This window comes from Athene cunicularia (genome assembly GCF_003259725.1).
Source record: "Athene cunicularia isolate RWA chromosome 8 unlocalized genomic scaffold, athCun1 chr8_part1, whole genome shotgun sequence".
NCBI lineage: Eukaryota > Metazoa > Chordata > Aves > Strigiformes > Strigidae > Athene > Athene cunicularia.
Window position 1 is genome coordinate 31,188,855 of NW_020799109.1, and position 18,063 is coordinate 31,206,917.

The following is an 18,063-nucleotide window of genomic DNA, read 5'->3' on the forward strand; positions in this document are numbered from 1 at the left end:
CATATGTTGACACAAAGGCTTCAAGTGGTAAGTGACAGGAATACCATCGAGCTAGTTAAATGCAAATAAGAGCTAGTTAAATGCAAATAAGCCCTACTTAACGCTAAAGGTATTTAGAAAACTTACAGGAAAAAGCATGAAAATAACTGTTGCTATCTAAGTGGGCTGTTTGTACTAATCCTGATTAGTGCAGGAGGAAGCAAGAGCTTTGCAAATATTAGGAATAGTTTTATATGGTAAATAATCCACTTGATTAGCCACTAGATTGTTGAGGGGTGGGGTGGGGGGTGTGTGATGTAAATCGGTTACTAAAGGTGGAATGGCAGAAAGTGAGAACAGCTTTTGGACCAGGACTCTGCATAGGAGATGGAAGCCAAGGTGCAAGTATGTGTTAAGCTTGTGGTGTTGGGTTTGCCTGGCTCTCTTACAGCCAGCAAACATCTGTACAGGTGGTGGTTTTGTTCTGCATATATTTTCTCCCTGCAGTGTCTTTGCTGTTTGAAGGTCACAGGTCTGACAATAAATTTCATTGGTTGATGCTGTTTATTAATTTTTTTAATGATGTGTTAACTTTTTATAGACATTGAAATACCCATTTGTTATGTCTACAGCATGTCTCTCTTTAAAAAAAAAAAAATTGAATTAAAGCTAGAGAAGCAAACCCACCCCAGGTGAGAGGTTCTATTCTGTTCTAATAACTTGGCTTTTTATCAGGCATTGTAATACATTTTTTTTTTTCTTCAGCAGAAGGCTAAGGGTATAAATTGAATCAAGTAGATGAATCGCTGCCATCAGTTTAGTTACGCTTTACCTGAATCCACAGGGCAGCGAGCAGGAGCTGAGACAGCGGTTTAATTAAGATTGTGGTACAGGTAAATCCATTGTAATGTTATAGAGGCTTTCGATTATAAAAGTCTTCCATAGAATAGGGTGAGCTGACAAGACAGGTCTGAATGGTGCTTTTGTCCTGTTTGTATAAAAAGTGATTAGACTAGGGTAGATCTGGGGCAGGGGAGAGCAGTCTGGCAGCTTAGATGACTTCTTTCCCTTTCCTGTTTTATTTCAGTAGATGCATGCTTGCTTGATTGATTCCCCAGGCATAAGCATGTTCCATTTCTTTGTCTTTTGGAAGCTCGTGACTTTGCAGGCTGGACCCAACTAGTTCTTTTCTCCTCTATCAAGGAAGCAACAGTGAGTGGGACTGTCTCCTGCCACTGCTTCAGAGAAGTTTAGGTGCCTGAATTAAAAGGCCAAGTTGCAAGCTGTTTCATTGAATTATTTTATACAGTTAGACTGCATATCAACAATCCGTTCTCTCCACAGTTTAAAAATAACTTGATGATATCTCCTTTACAAGAACTTAAACTCCGTTGGCATTTAAATTTATTTTCCCTTGAAAGCATTGCAGTGCCTTTGACTTCTCGGCTGTCGAGGGGTAGAAAATGCTAGTTGTTATAGCTATAGGGGCAGCCTGAAGAACCCTCTCTGTTCTTGTAATTGGTTTAATGCTTTACAATTGTAGAAAGGTATTTTAAATACCCCTGCTCTCCAGGATTTTTCAGGCTATATGAATGTTAAATCAGTGTAAACTCAGTTTTCTCTGCTGCTGTTCAGAACTTGCTGCCTGGTTCACAAGTGCTCTGGCTTCTTGGAAAAAAGATGATAGGAACAGCAGAGATTGAAAGTAGTTACTGAGTGGAAGAACCCCAAAAGAGACTTCTCAAAGTATTAGATTGATTGCTTAGTCAAGAGACCTGAGGAGAGCTGGTTACTGATCATAGAAAGCTGGGGACTGAGAGCAAATGCCATCCCCCAAATTCTTTCTGGGAGGAGTACCAAACTCTGGTGTCTCTGAGGCTGATGCTTCTGAAAGGAGCTAAGTGTATGTGCACATCTACCCTGCCCTGCCTGCAGTGACATGGGCTGCAGGCTGGCAGGAGCTCCTAGGAAGCAGGTTTACTTCTCTGACTACTAGGTATCTAACAACCTTCTCTTAAGCTCTTCTAAGCTGTGAAGGTAGCAATGACATTAGCTGGTTATAACCTGCTGCCTGCCTTTCTCTCATATGTATTTCATGTACAACCTCAGGCTTTTCTCATTTGCAGCTTAACTTTGTTATAAGGTGACTGCTTTTACTTCCAACTTCATTGATATCTATTACAAACTTGCCCTGCAGTTCAAGAAAGAAGGTGCCTTGGTTTCCACAAGCAACCGAGTGGAAGGCAGAGGATGCATGGTTTTTACAGTACTGAAGATACGTGTTTTGACCCTCTTGTTACTCAGGGAATTTAGAAGTTTTTTTCACAAATACTGGTTTGCTCTGCATTAACACTTGAGTTCACCATGCTGCTGTACATAGGAGCTAAGGGATGCAGCAGTGGAGCCAAAAGGAATCAATGGGCACGTTCATAGAGTGTACAGCTTGTGCAGCTGAATGTTAAGCCCATTTCCAGGGTGAGCTGTCTGATTTGATATTTGGGTACTGCGTAATGTAGATGGTGTAGTTGAACTGGAAGACTTCTGGAGCATCTGAACCCAATCTTGGCTGGGTGGGGGGGATTGGGCTACTGCAGAAAGTCTGTTTCGATAATTGGAGATGTGGGTGTGTTTGGAGGGATTAGAAAATGGTACCCAAGAGCAAGAACTCCATGCTGTTGGCATATGTGCTCTGAATGGGGTATTTGCTAACTGCAAATTGTGATTTATCAGCTCTACTGTACCATCATTTAGGTGGTAAAATGTTCTGCTGGTGAATGTGTGTTGTTACACAGTTCTCAACGTGTGCTTTTGTTCCTCAGTATCGAGTTCGACCGAGACTGTGACTACTTTGCCATCGCTGGGGTGACAAAGAAGATTAAAGTCTATGAGTATGGCACGGTCATTCAGGATGCAGTGGATATTCACTACCCTGAGAATGAAATGACCTGTAATTCCAAAATCAGGTAGGCATTGACTTTGCATTTGAACTCAGAGGGCCTTTTCAATTTGCTTGTTTGTGTGCAGTAACTGTTTTGCTTTCCTTATCCATTGTGGGAATGGGAGAGGAAAGGAAAGCAGGAGCCAGTGGAGACCTTGCTTTGAACTCTAGGTGGGATTGGGTGGCACAAGCACTTTTACTTGTGTATGGTGGGCTCACCCAAGGTAAGGGCAGGCCCACATATCTGGAGAAGGAAGGGACATAGGGTAGCGAACTGCTTTTGTGTTCCTTGCAAGTGTTTTTGGATGCCTACTCAGTTAAAAGAGTAAAAGCAGAGTAGTGGATATGCTCCAAGTAAATTCTTAGCTTGTCTCAAGGTAACTTCTGTGTCCACTTTATAATAACCATGAATTCCTTCATGTTCTGTTCATCTGCTGAGAGGCTGATAGTCCTCAGGAAATGTGCCTCATTTGCACCTTCTGCCTATGAATTTGTCTGCCTGAAGAACGGTTCTGTTGGGCCTCCTAATATCAAGCTCTTGGGAAAAGACCCTGTTTGATCTTTGTGTCTGTGTTGCTATCATTACTGTCATCTTTTTAGATGACTTAAACCAAAGAAATATAGATTACCATGTTAGAACTTAAACTGGAAGAATCCAGCTAGCTTAATTTACAATCCTAATACAAAAATTCTGTTAAAGCTCAAAAAGGCAATCAAACCAATTCAGTCTTATAATACAAGTCACCAGCATCTCTGAACTAATTTGTTTTTATTTGGTACTCTACACGTTAAAAAACAGTAAAGCACCCACAAATGTGTAAGTAATAAACTGATACAACTGTCTAGTTTTAACAAAAACAAAATGTTGTGCAACAAGATTAATAATGTTTGCAAGCCCACTTTATATCGTAAACCTCACATTTAGTTTTGTAGTTGTCGTGTCACTCCTGGATCACTTATGCTGATTTTTCTCAGGAATTGTGTGACAAGGTTTTATGAAGGAGATGTGTAAATGCAACTGACACAAGGACTGACTTTGAAGATGGGATTTGTATTGATAGGCCATACTGATTATGGCGCTTGTGTTTTGGTTGACTTGTGAAATGTTCTGCATTTTTGCCTGAGTCATAGCAGAGTTCACACTGTTCAGCATTATTCTGGAGACAAGAGCAGAACAATAGGAGAACCATCTAACAGGCGATTAATACCTTTTGCCTTAATTACAAGGGGAAAAGCAAAGTGTGTTTGGTATTTCTTGGTCTGTCTGTGTCAACTTTCAGACTTGCTACTTCAAATTTGACAGGGACCTACCAGGACAATCCTGCCAGGTATTAGGAAGTTATTTGTTCTTCCTCCTCTGGCAGCTGCTGGTGAGAAAAGCCCCATTAATGCCTTCAGTGATGTTACTCCTGTCAGCTTTGTGCTCCAGACAAGATACTGCTTGCAGTCAAGATTTCTTCTCTTTCTCAAATTTCATGCATATATACGTTATACATATATATAGATGATGATGCTAAATGCATTGTCCTCTGACACTCTGCCTCAGCGAAGGCAGACAGGGTCTTTCTCTTCCATTTTCCTTGCCCTAGTTTCTCTCATTCCTCTGAAGAAATGCATTTTTTTCCCCTTGGCACCTCCATGTTATATCAACCTTCCTTCAGAATGTGGATGCTTTTGGTTTTGACAAATAAAGTTAGGCTGTCAGTCAAATGCATCCTTGCTATATCCATTAGCTGTGCTGCCAGTCACTGGTGCTGGAACTCGCTGGCGCAGTGCTGAGCAGCATAATAACTTGCTATTCTGAAGTGGCGTAGCTTGAGGGAGAAGTTATATATGAAGGCTGTAATTTCATTACAGAATATTGCAGTATGCTGGAAATGTGCCTGTATTTTAATAAAATCTAAACAAGTAGAGCCTTCTTTTTGTAAAAAGCCTTGGCTTAAAGCTGTTGATCTTAATGTGGGTGGAGGTGCAGCTTCTTTCAGAGGCTTACTCTACCTGCTAGTGCCCTTTCTGATATCGAAGACAGACATAGTTCTGCTGTAGCACACAGGTGGTACCTCTCCTCCCAGTATGGATAAGGGGCTCTGTGTGCGGATGGGATTTGATGACTTGTTTCTTCTGCTGAATCTCGTGTATGACATCAGCATGGCTTGTAATGTCCCTTCTGTCCTCAGGTGGCACCAGAGCTGTCTGTCTGCAGGCACTTAGGCTTTCTGAAGACGTGTCATGGGAAGCTCACCCCAAATTGATCCTAGTTAACCTTGTTCAGAGTGGTGATACTGGAACATAAAAATGATGATGGAGCATAAATCGTTAGCAGTTACATTGGTGCCTCAGCTTTCAGAGGAGCAACAGCTCTGATGGGCTTTTATAAAAGCAGACAGGTGATGGCATTTGTGAGGACTCATGTATGGCCAAGAGCAAGTCTGCTGACCTGGAGCAGCTGCGGGAAGGGAAGCCCTTGCCTGGGATTGGGTTGGCACCAGCCCAGCCCTGCTCTGCCTTGTGCCAGCTGGGTGCCTGCTGAAAGGTTGAGCTTTGTGCCAGCAGTAATTGATTGTAGGCTTTTCTGGAGCAGAGCCCTGGTACCAGCTGTAGCTGAGTCTTTCTTCCTCTTTTCCAACCCCCTTTTTTACACCCACCTGCTTCTTAAATACATTCTTTTTTCATCATCTGCTGAGCTTTCTCATCTCTATTTTTAAGAACAGGGAGGAAGTCGGTGTGTTGGGTTTCTGGTAAATGTGCATCGTGTCCCCTGGGAACAACAGTGGCATAAGCTTCCAGGAAAAACACAAGATGACACATAAATCCTCATAAAAATCCCATTTACAGATTCATAGCTTCAGTACAAGAAACAAATCCTGGCATTGTGTAGTAGCTATAAACAGCACCCTGTGAGCTAATTATGACTTGCTGTGTCCCTAGCTATGGCAGACAATAATCTGTGGCTCCCCCCTGCACAGGAAGAGATGGGAAAGGACAAGAAGAGGATGAACGGCTAGCAGTGAGCCACAGCTCTTCTCTGATGTATTCAAGAGGCAGATTTGTTGTTTTGCAATAGGTTGCAGGGTGAGGAAAAATAAGGGGATCTAGTGTTCAGGTAAAAGAAATTGGCTTTAGGCCTTGTTAATCTACAATGGGTGATGTACAAGTGTGGTTAGGTAAACACGCTTTTGAAATCCATGTTTAGTATTCTGCATGCTCACCACTGTGTTTGCAGCATCTGTACTTCAGTGATAGATGTTACCACAAACCTCCAAAATCAGCTGCATCTGTTTAGTCAACTGCAGTAAAAGCAAAGCATCAGTAGGCTTTTTTTTTTTAGGGGGCTGATGGTATTTTGTTGTTGTTCGTTTTTTTGTGCCAATAAATCAAATGGGTGATTGCTCTATCTTAATAGTAGTTCATGGGCATATTGCTGTCAATTTTTGAAATGGCAGTCAGTTCTCACTATTAAATTTAAATTAAGCAAAAACTTGCCGTGTGGTGTTTTTCATTGTAAAGTCTTTGCTATTTGGAGATGTGTGAGCTCTCTATGCTGAAAAACCTCACAAGTGGTTCTGTTGGATGCCTGTATTTCCAGTGCAGAAAACATTTGACACTAAACAGGTTATAAGGAAATGTACCTTCAACTGTCATTAATTCCAGTTTTCAGAGTAACTGCTTCACTTTGCAATAAGATTTTTTTCTTTGAAAGTGCTTGTCTCTTAACCCTACCAGAGGTTTCTTTGGATCGATTAGAAAAAAGCTTTTTTAAAACATTCATAATGGTAATAATTCTGTATGTCTCTGAAGTATTTGATTAGCTTTGTTATTCCCATGAATGTTCCTTGCAGTAAAAGATCGCTCCCTTTTTAAAAAACATTTCAGTCCTAAAATTACTGGGCATGGGTTGAGTCATGGTAATAGACTGGATCTGAAGCATTTGGCACTCTGAAGCAGGTCAGACCACAGCAGTTTGTACCTTATTAAAGGCTTTAACTCCATTTAACTCGCTGCCAGAGAGGCGGTTGACACCGGGTAACTTGATCCTGGATTTGAGACATTTCAGCCATAAAAATACTGGCTCATGAAAGAAATATCAGTGTGACTGACAGCGCTAACTGAACTGGCCTGCTTGTGTCTCTGGATAAAATGAAGGATGCACAGAAATCTTTACAAGGCGGGGTGTGTGTCAGGATTTCTGTGTGTCCAGATAGGATGCTGAGGTTGAGGAGAGCATCTCAGAGGTCAGTGATTAGCTTTCAACTAGAGTTTCTCCAGGCTGATCTCCTAGGAAGGAAAGCTGTCACAACTTACGGCAAGAAAAACCTCTGGAGTGTTAACTATTGCCTTATGTCTGAATTAAAGAACAAAGCAAAACCTGAAAAAAATACAGGTACTAGTATTTAAAATAAAAGATGGCCTCACATAATTCCTTTGAATTCAGTGCTGAATTAGACATTATCTCAGCTTTAGGTAGCTATTTTTTTTTGTATCATATCTCAAAGCTTCCACAGCTCAATTTCTCCCTGGATGTGGCTGCAGGCCATCTAAAGGTTGTCTACAAAAGGTTGTTTTTATGAACTTCTGGGGGCTCAATGTTTAACCTGTTTGAGAACTGTGTAAGCTGCATTTTTGGTCTGTCTGAACTTTTGCCCTTTCCTTTCCCCTTCCCCAGCTTGCTCCCCCATGTGTTTTAGAGTTTGTAATTCAATTTGTTTACCCATGATAAAGTCTCAAGGAAACCCAAAAAAGTAGATGTCTCTGAAGTTTCCGCAAAATTACCTGTGTTGGGCATGGAAGAAAGATCAGTGCTTTTCTTGAGAGGACCATGGCAGTAACTTCTCAACCCTTTAAGTCCCAGGAAAGCCACATGGGAGAGAAATACTGTAGTGTCTGTATTAATAACACTGTACTGTAGGCCAACTAGGGCACAGCAATCATGAAATAATAGAGCTCTCTATTCTTAGAGAGGTCAGGAGAGAGCTAAGCAGGGCTGACATCCTGGACTTCAGAAGGGCTGACTTTGTCTTTAGGCACCTGCTTGAAAGGATCCCCTGGAAGACTCTCTGAAGGGTGTAGGGGCCCAGGAAGGCTGGGCACTCTTTAAGAAGGAAGTGTTAATGGCTCAGGAGCAGGTGGTCCCCAGGTGCTCTAAGAGAAGCCGATGCCAGAGAAGACCACCCTGGCTGAACAGGGAGCTTTGGCTGGAACTCAGGGAGAAAAGGAGAGTTTACAGCCTTTGGAAGAAGGGGCTAGCCACACACAGTGATTACAAAAAGGCTGTGAGGCTATGCAGGGTGGAAATCAGAAGGGCTAAAGCCCAACTGAAAATTAATTGGGCTTCTGCAATCAAGGATGACAAGAAAAGTTTCTATAAGCGTGTCAGTAACAAAAGAAAGTCCAGGGAGAGTCTCCATCCCCTGCTAGATGCAGGAGGAAATTTGGTAGCAAGCGATGAGAAGGCTGAGGTGCTTAATGCCTTTTTTGCCTCAGTCTTTAATAACAAGGTTAGTTGTATTGATGAAATCCAGCCTCCACAGCCAGAATACAGAGACTGGGAGAACGACCCCCCTGCAATCCAGGAGACAGTCAGTGACCTACTGCATCACATAGACATACACAAGTCTATGGGGCCAGATGGGATACACCCAAGGGTGCTGAAGGAGCTGGCTGGGGTGCTCGCCAGGCCACTTTCTATCATTTACAAGCAGTACTGACTGACTGGGGAGGTCCCAACAGATTGGAAATTGGCCAATGTGACGCTCATCTATAAGAAGGGTTGGAAGGATGATCTGGGAAATTACAGGCCTGTCAGTTTGACTTCGGTGCCCGGGAAGCTGATGGAGCAGCTCATCCTAAACACCATCATGCAACACATGAGGGACAACCAGATGCTCAGGCCCAGTCAGCATGGGTTTATGAAAGGCAGGTCCTGCTTGACAAATCTGATCTCCTATGACAGAGCGACATGCTTACTGGATGAGGGAAAGGCTGTGGATGTAATTTACCTTGACTTTAGCAAGGCTTTTGACACCATTTCTGACACCAGCATTCTCCTGCCAAAAATGACTCCTCGAGGTTTGGACAATCGCATACTTTCCTGGATAAAAAAACGGGCTGGATGGCCAGGCCCAAAGAGTTGTGGTGAATGGAGTTAAATCTAGCTGGTGGCCGGTCATGAGTGGTGTCCCCCAGGGCTCGTTTTGGGGCCACTCCTGTTTAACATCTTTATTGATGATCTAGACGAGGGGATCGAGTGCACCCTCAGTAATTTGCAGATGATGCCAAGTTGGGTGGGAGTGTTGATCTGCTTGAGGATAGGGAGGCTCTGCAGAGAGACCTGGACAGGCTGGAGCGATGGGCTGAGGCCAACTGGAGGAGTTTCAATAAGACCAAATGCCGGGGGCTGCCCTTGGGCCACAACAACCCCCAGCAGCGCTACAGGCTTGGGGAGGAGTGGCTGGAGAGCTGCCAGTCAGAGAGGGACCTGGGGGTATTGATTGACAGCTGGCTGAATATGAGTCAGCAGTGTGCTCAGGTGGCCAAGAAGGCCAATGGCATCCTGGCTTGTATCAGGATTAGTGTGGCCAGCAGGGACAGGGAAGGGATCTTGCCCCTGTACTTGTTGCTGGTGAGGCCGCCTTGATTACTGTGTTCAGTTTTGGGCCCCTCACTACAAAAAGGACATTGAATGACTCGAGCGTGTCCAGAGAAGGGCTACAAAGCTGGTGCAGGGTCTGGAACACATGTCCTATGAGGAGCGGCTGGGGGAACTGGGATTGTTTGGTCTGGAGAAGAGGAGGCTGAGGGGAGACTTCATCACCCTCTACAACCACCTGAAAGGAGGCTGCAGAGAGCTGGGTTTGAGCCTCTTTAGCCTAGTAGAAAGTGACAGGACAGGAGGGAATGGCCTCAAGTTGCGCCAGGGAAAGTTCAGACTAGATATTAGGAAGCATTTCTTTCCAGAAGGGGTTGTTAGGCATATGGGCTGCCCAGGGAGGTGGTGGAGTCCCCATCCCTGGAGGTGTTCAAGAATAGGGTTGATTTGGAGCTTAAGGATATGCTGTAGGTGGGAACTGTGCTAGGCGAATGGTTGGACTAGATGATCTCCAGGGTCCTTTCCAACCTAGATGATTCTGTGTCCCAGTTCGAGGACAGCCTTCTTTCAGGCCTGTATCACAGAATCACCTATATCATCATAGATGCCAGAGAATACAAAGGACAGTCAGTCCTTGCTAAAAAGCATCCTTTACCTGGAGAGGGAGCTCCCCTCCACCTGATGCAACCCTGAATTGTGCTCTACAAAGGTTACTTTTGAGAATTTAAGTTACAAAGAAGCTCAGGTATTGCAGCGGCAAGGAGAAAGCTCTGGTTTCAGACTTTGTAGAAGAGAGCTGGGTGGTGATAAGGGGAGAATTAAGGCAAAGAGCTGGAACAGGATTGGTTTTGTGTTTATTATGATCCTTTAAATTTCCTTAAAAATGAAAGATTTATGGTTGGTGTGACTTAAAAGGTGTTAATTGAACCACTTAGTGGTTGCAGATCCCTAAACATTTTTCACCTGTCAGTTCCTGTTTTTCCTCTCAGTCTATCTACAAATGCTTTCCAAGTGAGTGTTAACCCCTTGTTAACACCATCAGACTTCTGTGGGACAGAATGCTTAGCTTGATCTTTGCTGTGCTAGACCTAGTGCACGTGCTTTTGGGCACTGAAACCCTTAAGTTTTCTCCATCTATATTGATTGATCTGATAAAATATTACTTTTCCCTACAAATCTGATGCTTACATCCTTAGATCTATCACATCTCAAGCAGAACTGTTAAATTCTGTCCTTTATATTTTTCTACCTACTCAGTAATTCCTAATTTTCATTGCTATGGGTGACTTATTTTTTACAAGATACAGTTACATTATTATCCTCTATATAGTTCAGTTTGCAATACCTAGCTTTCTTCTGCTGGTCAGATGTGGATCTCATGCTCCCCTAGCACAGAGCATCCATCCTCTAACCAGCCAAGGTGGCACCAGTATGTCTGCCTTTCTGTAGGACCCTCCACGTGCTGATGCTGCCTGACATACTGTCAAAGCTGTCCAGATCAAAGACTGCCTTCTCCAAGATTTGGCCCTGGGCTCTATTCTTCCTGCTTTTGTGTGATGGTTAAGTTTATATTTCTTTTTTTTCTTTAAGCTCCCTGAACCCCTGACTTGAGTGGAGATAAGATGGCAGGGGAAACAGGTCTGAACCAATAAATGTCTAGCGCAGTGTCTGTCCCCCTGCCATTAGTTGGAGACTGCTTCCAGCTCAGAGCCTCAGTGTTGTTGTAGCTCTAGGGCTCTGAACTGCTTTTGCTTCCATCAGTGACTGCTCTACCTGGAAACAAGACTCCAGATGTCAGACATGGTTATCTCTGGACTGCTGCAACCTTCACCTCACAGTCGTGGTGGACAGTGCCTGCCAGCTTCATTTGGTCCTCAGGCAGCCACTTAAGCCTCTCTGAATGAGGCTTCTAGTAAATCATAGGACTGTCAAGACCTGCTTTCCTCTGTGGGTGCCTAATGGCAGCAGAGGTGGTGTTATGATAGCTCCTTGATGATACATTTGTGGACAGTCCTTGTACCTACAGGGGCTGAGGACACTTAACACTTTTTAATTAATGACATATCATGGAAGGGGTGAACCAAGGAAGGCACTGCCTGAGCTGTATCACCTCAAGCATCCTCCTAGCAGCTGGTGGTTAAAGATTATGACTTATATAGGGTAAATAAAACTCTTTAGGTTTCTGAATGCAAAGTTTCAAAGCCAAAGGATGCTGTTATAAGAAGGAAACATGCAACAGATTATAGGTACAGGTGCACACAAGGGGAAGTTTGACATGTTAAAAGCAGTATCATCAAATCTCCCTCTGTACTGACCATTCAAAGAAAGCTCCCAGTGATGCACTGGGGAAGGTGTGTCCTGAAAATTTTCTCTGAGCATCATGCAGTGGTGCGAGAGGCTTGCAGAAAGCTACCACTGTTGGATAACTGTCTTGTTTCTGTAAGTTAGATTATGCTGTACAAACAGAAGTTGGAGCTAGAAGTCTTGGATCACTCAGTGAAGTTTCCTGCTGATGCAAGCACTAACAGCATGTTATTCTTTCCTTGTATTTCTTCAAATTTGTCTTAAACGGTTGAGTTCCTTGCCTTTGCTCCAAAACCTCAGATAAGCTTTTTGATTCCACACAGCTAAATAGTGGTGAGCTATGATTAGTGGTTGGTATGTATAGTCTCTCTGTAGTTATAAACCTCACACCCCAGTAAGTTATGTTTGACCATAGTCAAGAGCAGAACACCAGTGCATCTTGCTGTTATTTAACTGAAAAATAAGTGTGTTTGTTTAACTACCTTCCCTTCTGTGTGTAAATTCCTAAGGAAAATAGGATATATAGTGGAACCAAGAATTTGACAAGCTAAAATACTTCTAAATCAGTATTCATGTACTTACATCATATTTCAATGTGTTGCTGCACTGATCAAAGCAGTACTAAAAAGTTACAGAATCATGGACTTCTAGTTTATATTGTTGGTTAAAACTTGGCCCCAAGGCAACCATAATCTGCTTACTATGTCAGAGCTGTTTGACCTGCATGAATTGGATCTGTCAGTTTAGCTTCTGCCACATGCATGATAGCTGATACCAACTGGAATGCTTTTCTGCCAGATGGTTCAAAAATTGGTGAACAAGTATTACAAATTTTCTTATCTCTGTCACGTTTTTTGGGAGTCAGTGCCAGAATGCTACAGATCTGACTTGGCAGTGTTGCTGCTCTTATTTTGTCTGCTGATGGTTGGAGTTAGTCAGTGGAATTGTCATTTAGCTTTGTATGGCCACTTAAATCAGTGTAAAATATAAACCTGTACAATATATTTTGCCTTTTTGGATTAGAAACATCTCCTAAACTGCTCATAGCAAAAAACCTGCTGTTTCCTTCTAGGTAGGAAGGGGAATCTTTCTGAATTTACAGAAAGCTGGAACTAGTTTCTCGGAAGTCAGACTCTCATTTCTATGTAGGTATATGTATAGAACATTACATATGTGCTGAAGGAGAGGTTGACTTACCATCTATATAGCTATGTTTTACATACATAGTTTCTCTTAGATAAGTTATCTTTATGGTAATAATAGTAGTAGTATCTATTGGCAAGAGGCTAAGAATTCAGACCCTGAGCTCTCTGAGAATTTGTGTGGAATTCAGATAGCAAAACAATCACAGTGTTAGAGAGGAATACATTTTAAAAAAAAAATCCTAAACCTTTATTTTGAGGGGGGCAATATCACTTAAGCCAATAAAGCTTTTGGTTTATGGAGGAAGTTTTGTTATATTTCTGGTGGGTTTTGGTTTTGTCCTTTTCTGAGAAAGACACTAATTCCCTGACATATATATTGCAAGAGTGATTTTTGTGTGATAAGGTATGGTTTAACTTAAGACTGACCATCGCTCTTTTTCTTTTTAAGCTGTATCAGCTGGAGTAGTTACCACAAGAACCTGCTAGCCAGCAGTGATTATGAAGGCACTGTCATCCTTTGGGATGGATTCACAGGACAAAGATCCAAGGTCTACCAGGTAACATGATGAGTGAGCAACATCTTCCCACACCGTGGGGAGCAGTATTCAGTCTGAGGTTCTGCTTCTAGCAATAGTCTTTTCCATTCCACAGGGTGAAATGGATGCTCCTCCTGTTTGGTAAATGTGTCTCATGTGCACAGCTTTATTGAGCTCCAGTCCTCTGAGGGAAGTAGCTGTATCTTCTTGTCACAGTCATGAGGCAGTTCATGTTTTCTTGCTGCTGCTTTCAGGCAGGGAATCTGCACAGAGAGAAATGAGCTTCTGGAAGTTGTTTGTCTCACCTTCAGAAACCTCTGTCTTCATACCTCTACTACTTCAGTCTTTGTCAAAAGCCTTTTGTAAAATCCTGCAGTGACTGCTGCTGTAGGTGCTTGTAAAGCAGAAGAGCAAATTACAGATGAAGTGGTGAGGCTGGGAGAATGGAGCGGTAGGCAGAACCCTTCCCGATGCAGTCCTGTGCTCAGCAGAGCAGCATACACATACTCAACAGCAAGACCTGTTTCAGGAGAAGTTTCTGGCATTTTGTCTTTTCGTGCAATTTGAACACTGTATTTCTATATAACGAATTCTGAGGGGATTGTGATCAGAGCAAGGAGGTTAGAATAGCAGTGATTCTCTTTGGGGAGAGGCTGGAAGTGCTGCAGGCTGTTGTGTAGGTAGCATAGTGCACTGAAACTGGTCAGTGATAATGAGGTGCAGACTGGCCTTCAGTTTCCCCTTCTTGACAGTTCAACATAAGTTCTAATTCTTATTTAAGCCTTTGTTTACTTTTTCATCATGGTTTGTCTGTTTTATAACGCTTGTTTTCACTAATGCTTTGCATATCTCAATTAAAAAGAAATTATACTGGACAAAATAAATCTTGTCTGTTTTCCTCTCAAATATATTTTGCATTTCTTTGAGGCTGAATAACGAACCTAGAGAGGACCAGCTGTTGCTTATGTTAAAACAAACTCATTTTACTTCCTATCAGATTATCTGAATTTTTTATTTGTATTTGCATAGAGGCATGCATACTGACATCTGCTCTGCATGTATTAGAAATCCTTTAGTGACTTTGTCCTGGCGAGCTTTTCATGTCATCGTCTTGCAAGCCTGTGTGAAGGCTTTAAACTTCAGAGTTTGATGGAATTTCAGGTTTCATTCAATGCAGTGTTTTGCTCCCATGTGGCATGTGCCAGCATAGCAAATACAGCTCTTCTGTGTTTTGGGGAAGAGTGTGCGGTTTTGTAAGAATATTTGTTTGAGTAAGATTAGAAACTATAAGTTTTGTTTAGTAACTCAAAAGGCAGGTGAGGATTTCCTGGACTTTGAGAGGAGGTGTTTGAAATGTCTTTGAATGGGCATCTTGTAGGTATTGTGAGGTACAACTGTGATCTACTAGAATAAAAAGCAGCACACAGTTTGACTAGCTGTGGTTCTACTGCTGCAAAAACAGGCTTTAATGTACGTTTTTTTTTTGCCTTCAGTTTAAAAAAAAAAAAAAAAAGCAAATCAGTTTGAGGTTTTTAAAATTGCTATTTCGTTGTTTTCTGCTTTCATGGCACATCTAGCATTATACAAACATTGGTCTGATTGGCAGAAAATATGTTTTCTGAGAAGCTGCTAAACACAGTAAGCTTCTCTGTCCAGGGCTCCGCTGGCAATTTATAACAAATAGCATGTTCTTTTCTTTTACTGTTTTATAAGATTACAGCTCATTACCTCACATAATTTTTCTTGTTTCTCTAAACAGGAGCATGAGAAAAGGTGCTGGAGTGTTGACTTTAACTTGATGGACCCAAAGCTATTGGCTTCAGGCTCTGATGATGCCAAAGGTATTACTCTTTCTCAGACTCTGCAGTAGGTTTACACTTTGTGTATTCCCTTTGAGGGACAAAAATATGGTATTTCAAGTAGCTGATTCCTCAGCTACCTTCAATATTGTAGTTGATGTGATAATGTGTAAAGATATTACTGAACTGTTCAGATCTTAGAAAAGGAGAGGCTTTGTCTGGATTAAGATTTCTTGGTGTGATTTTTCACATTTTTCAGGTAATATGCTCTCTAGCTAGTGTTTTCCAGGAAACTAAACAAAGCAAAATGTGTTTTAACATTAGTTAAGCTTGTTGATTTAAAGCCTTGGGGCCTTTTAAAAGAACAGCATGTATTTATATTTTTAAAAGGTTGTTGGGGGGGGGGAAAAAGCAGAAGTTAAAAATGCCTGCTGCAGTTTTACCTGTAGCTCTAGCTCTGAATGTTAAAGAATCTGTACACTGAGAAGCTTCCCACTTTCGTGATGTGCAGCACATTTCTCTTGAGCTTAACAGAGTCAGATGGTGGACTGAATGTGGGAGCGTTGGGAGCAGCGCTCAGCTTTCCACACTCTGGGGTCCATTTGACAAAGGGCTTCTGGAGTACCCTTTCACAACATACTGATAGAAGATTGCTTCTAAGAAGAAATAGGAAACTTCTGAAGAAAAGGATAGCACTGAGCATTATGTAGTATTCTTCACCTTTAATGAACAAGATTTTTATCTGTAATATATTTACAATACCAAATTAGAGTTATTAATCAGCAAGAGCTTTAGAGTTCCTTTCATAGTCAGTGGGGATCAGCTCTCCCAGATGGACTGATACAGCTCTGGACAGAGCTTTTTGTGATTTGCTTTGAAAAGATAAATTAATATTTCATAAATATTAAACCTTGCAAACTCTAAAATGCCTTTAAATTCTGTTTCAAAAAAACCCCTGTGTTAGTGTTCATCTGTTGCATTTGGCGTCTTAATGTAGCTGGTAATTCCATGTACAAAATTCAGCTTTAATTATTATTTTATGTTTAAGATGGGTTTTAAATGTTTTTCATATGTTCCCACTCTCCCTTTTGAAGGAAGTCAAGAGTAGTTTTTGTGTGCTTAAATGCATCAGGAGTGAACATTCACCTTGTAAATTATGAATATCTTCATCACGTTGCTCCCCACTCATGCCATGCATTTGAAAAAGCTTATCTGCCAGGTAGACATGCATTTATTAGCATGTTAACAAGTTGTCCAGTTTTGCAAATTCAGCTGCAAGCAGAGCTCCTGTCTCTAGTTTAACAGTTCATTTGTTCAGTAACAGTCTCTAAAAGTGTAGTGTTTACTTACAAATTATTGTAATAAAGTCTGCAGATTTACATAACTTGCATTTCAATTCACAAAGGTCATTTGAAGGTGTACTGGGGTTTACATGAATAAAACTTGGCTGGACATTTTATCTTTTACTTCTACCACAATTTGCCTGTGATATACACGTGTAACAAGCCCATTAGAGCTAAATGGAGTCCTCTGTGGAAGTGTTCGAAATAAGCACAGATTTTATAAGTCTTTAAGGTACAGAGCAATAGTAGCACATGTCTGACATTATAGTGTCCACCTTCCATTTCATTGATCACACTGAAATGGTTAAATGTGAGGAAAAAGTAACACCTATGACAAGTGTCTCAAACCTGCTTAACTTAATTTTTTTTGTCCTTCTGCTTATGTTCATGAGTGTTTGGCTGAATTCTGGCCAGCTTTGGGTACATGTTTGACCAGGTACAACATCCGGTGGGAAAGCTGAGATCTATGTACCCTTCCTGTCCTCTTTTACTTCTCTGCTTGTGTGAGGCCATACTGGGCTTTCTAACAAGAAATCTCCATGCTGATAGATATTGGTGTGACCAGAGCAATTGCAGTTAATCTTGCTGTGCTTCCTCGGAAAGCACGAGTGTAACATTTTCCTCTCAAGTCAACAGGACAAGCCAGCAAAACAGTGACAGCTTTACCAGTTCTTCCTGCATGCCTGTGTACCTGCCTGTCTCACCTCAGTCTTTTCAAGTTGGAAGCTAATTTTTAAAGCACTTGGTATGCTTTGTAGACATGTACTGGGGAAGGAGCTTTTAGATGAAAAATCCTGTCATCAGTGCTTTATAGCTGTCTCCAGCAGGGCTCAGGCACAGCAAAGGGGGTGCTAACGAATGGAGTGCTATTAGGGATAAAATGATTCTGATACAATTAGAAACAGCATATTTGGGCCTCAGGTCCTGCATTGTCCTTGTCGTTAGATGAGGATAATCTAGGATGCTTATTTGTGGAAGATCTTCCTACTTTAATAGGAGATAATGAGAGCGTAACAGCATTATTGTATTTGAAGTAACTACTGTGTGCATGAAAACCTTACTTTTATCTACAGTTGCCATGCCCTTCCCTTTTAAAGGGGCAAAGGTAGTTGTGTGTGTCTACAGGGACCAAAGATGTATTCCTAGCAGTGAGCAAAATTAGTGTTTACTTGTGCTACAAGCAGCTTGGGGAAACGACACCATCTTAATTTCAGTTTTTATGCACATAACAATGGCAGGAGCTATGATTCTCATGTAAATAAGAAAGGATGAATTTCTGCTATCTGTCAGAAAAGATTATTTAGTTTTTGTGAAGGCAGAAAGATGCTATTAAAGTTCCAGGATAGGGCTGGAGCTCCTGCGCTTTGCTAATGATGTACAGCTGCTTCTCAGCCAAACATCCCTGTGTGTTCTGGATTGGGAGTGTAGTTTAA

General features: G+C 41.8%; 1 protein-coding gene across 1 annotated transcript in view; it reads left to right on the forward strand.

Annotated features, from left to right (window-relative positions):
* COP1 (COP1, E3 ubiquitin ligase) overlaps positions 1–18,063 on the forward strand; it is a 134,171-nt gene that overhangs the window by 54,755 nt on the left and 61,353 nt on the right. Inside the window, exons 14-16 of the mRNA XM_026854021.1 lie at positions 2,799–2,942; positions 13,401–13,509; positions 15,248–15,329. Coding sequence (XP_026709822.1) covers positions 2,799–2,942; positions 13,401–13,509; positions 15,248–15,329 — 335 coding nt within the window. The remainder of the gene's footprint in view (positions 1–2,798; positions 2,943–13,400; positions 13,510–15,247; positions 15,330–18,063) is intronic.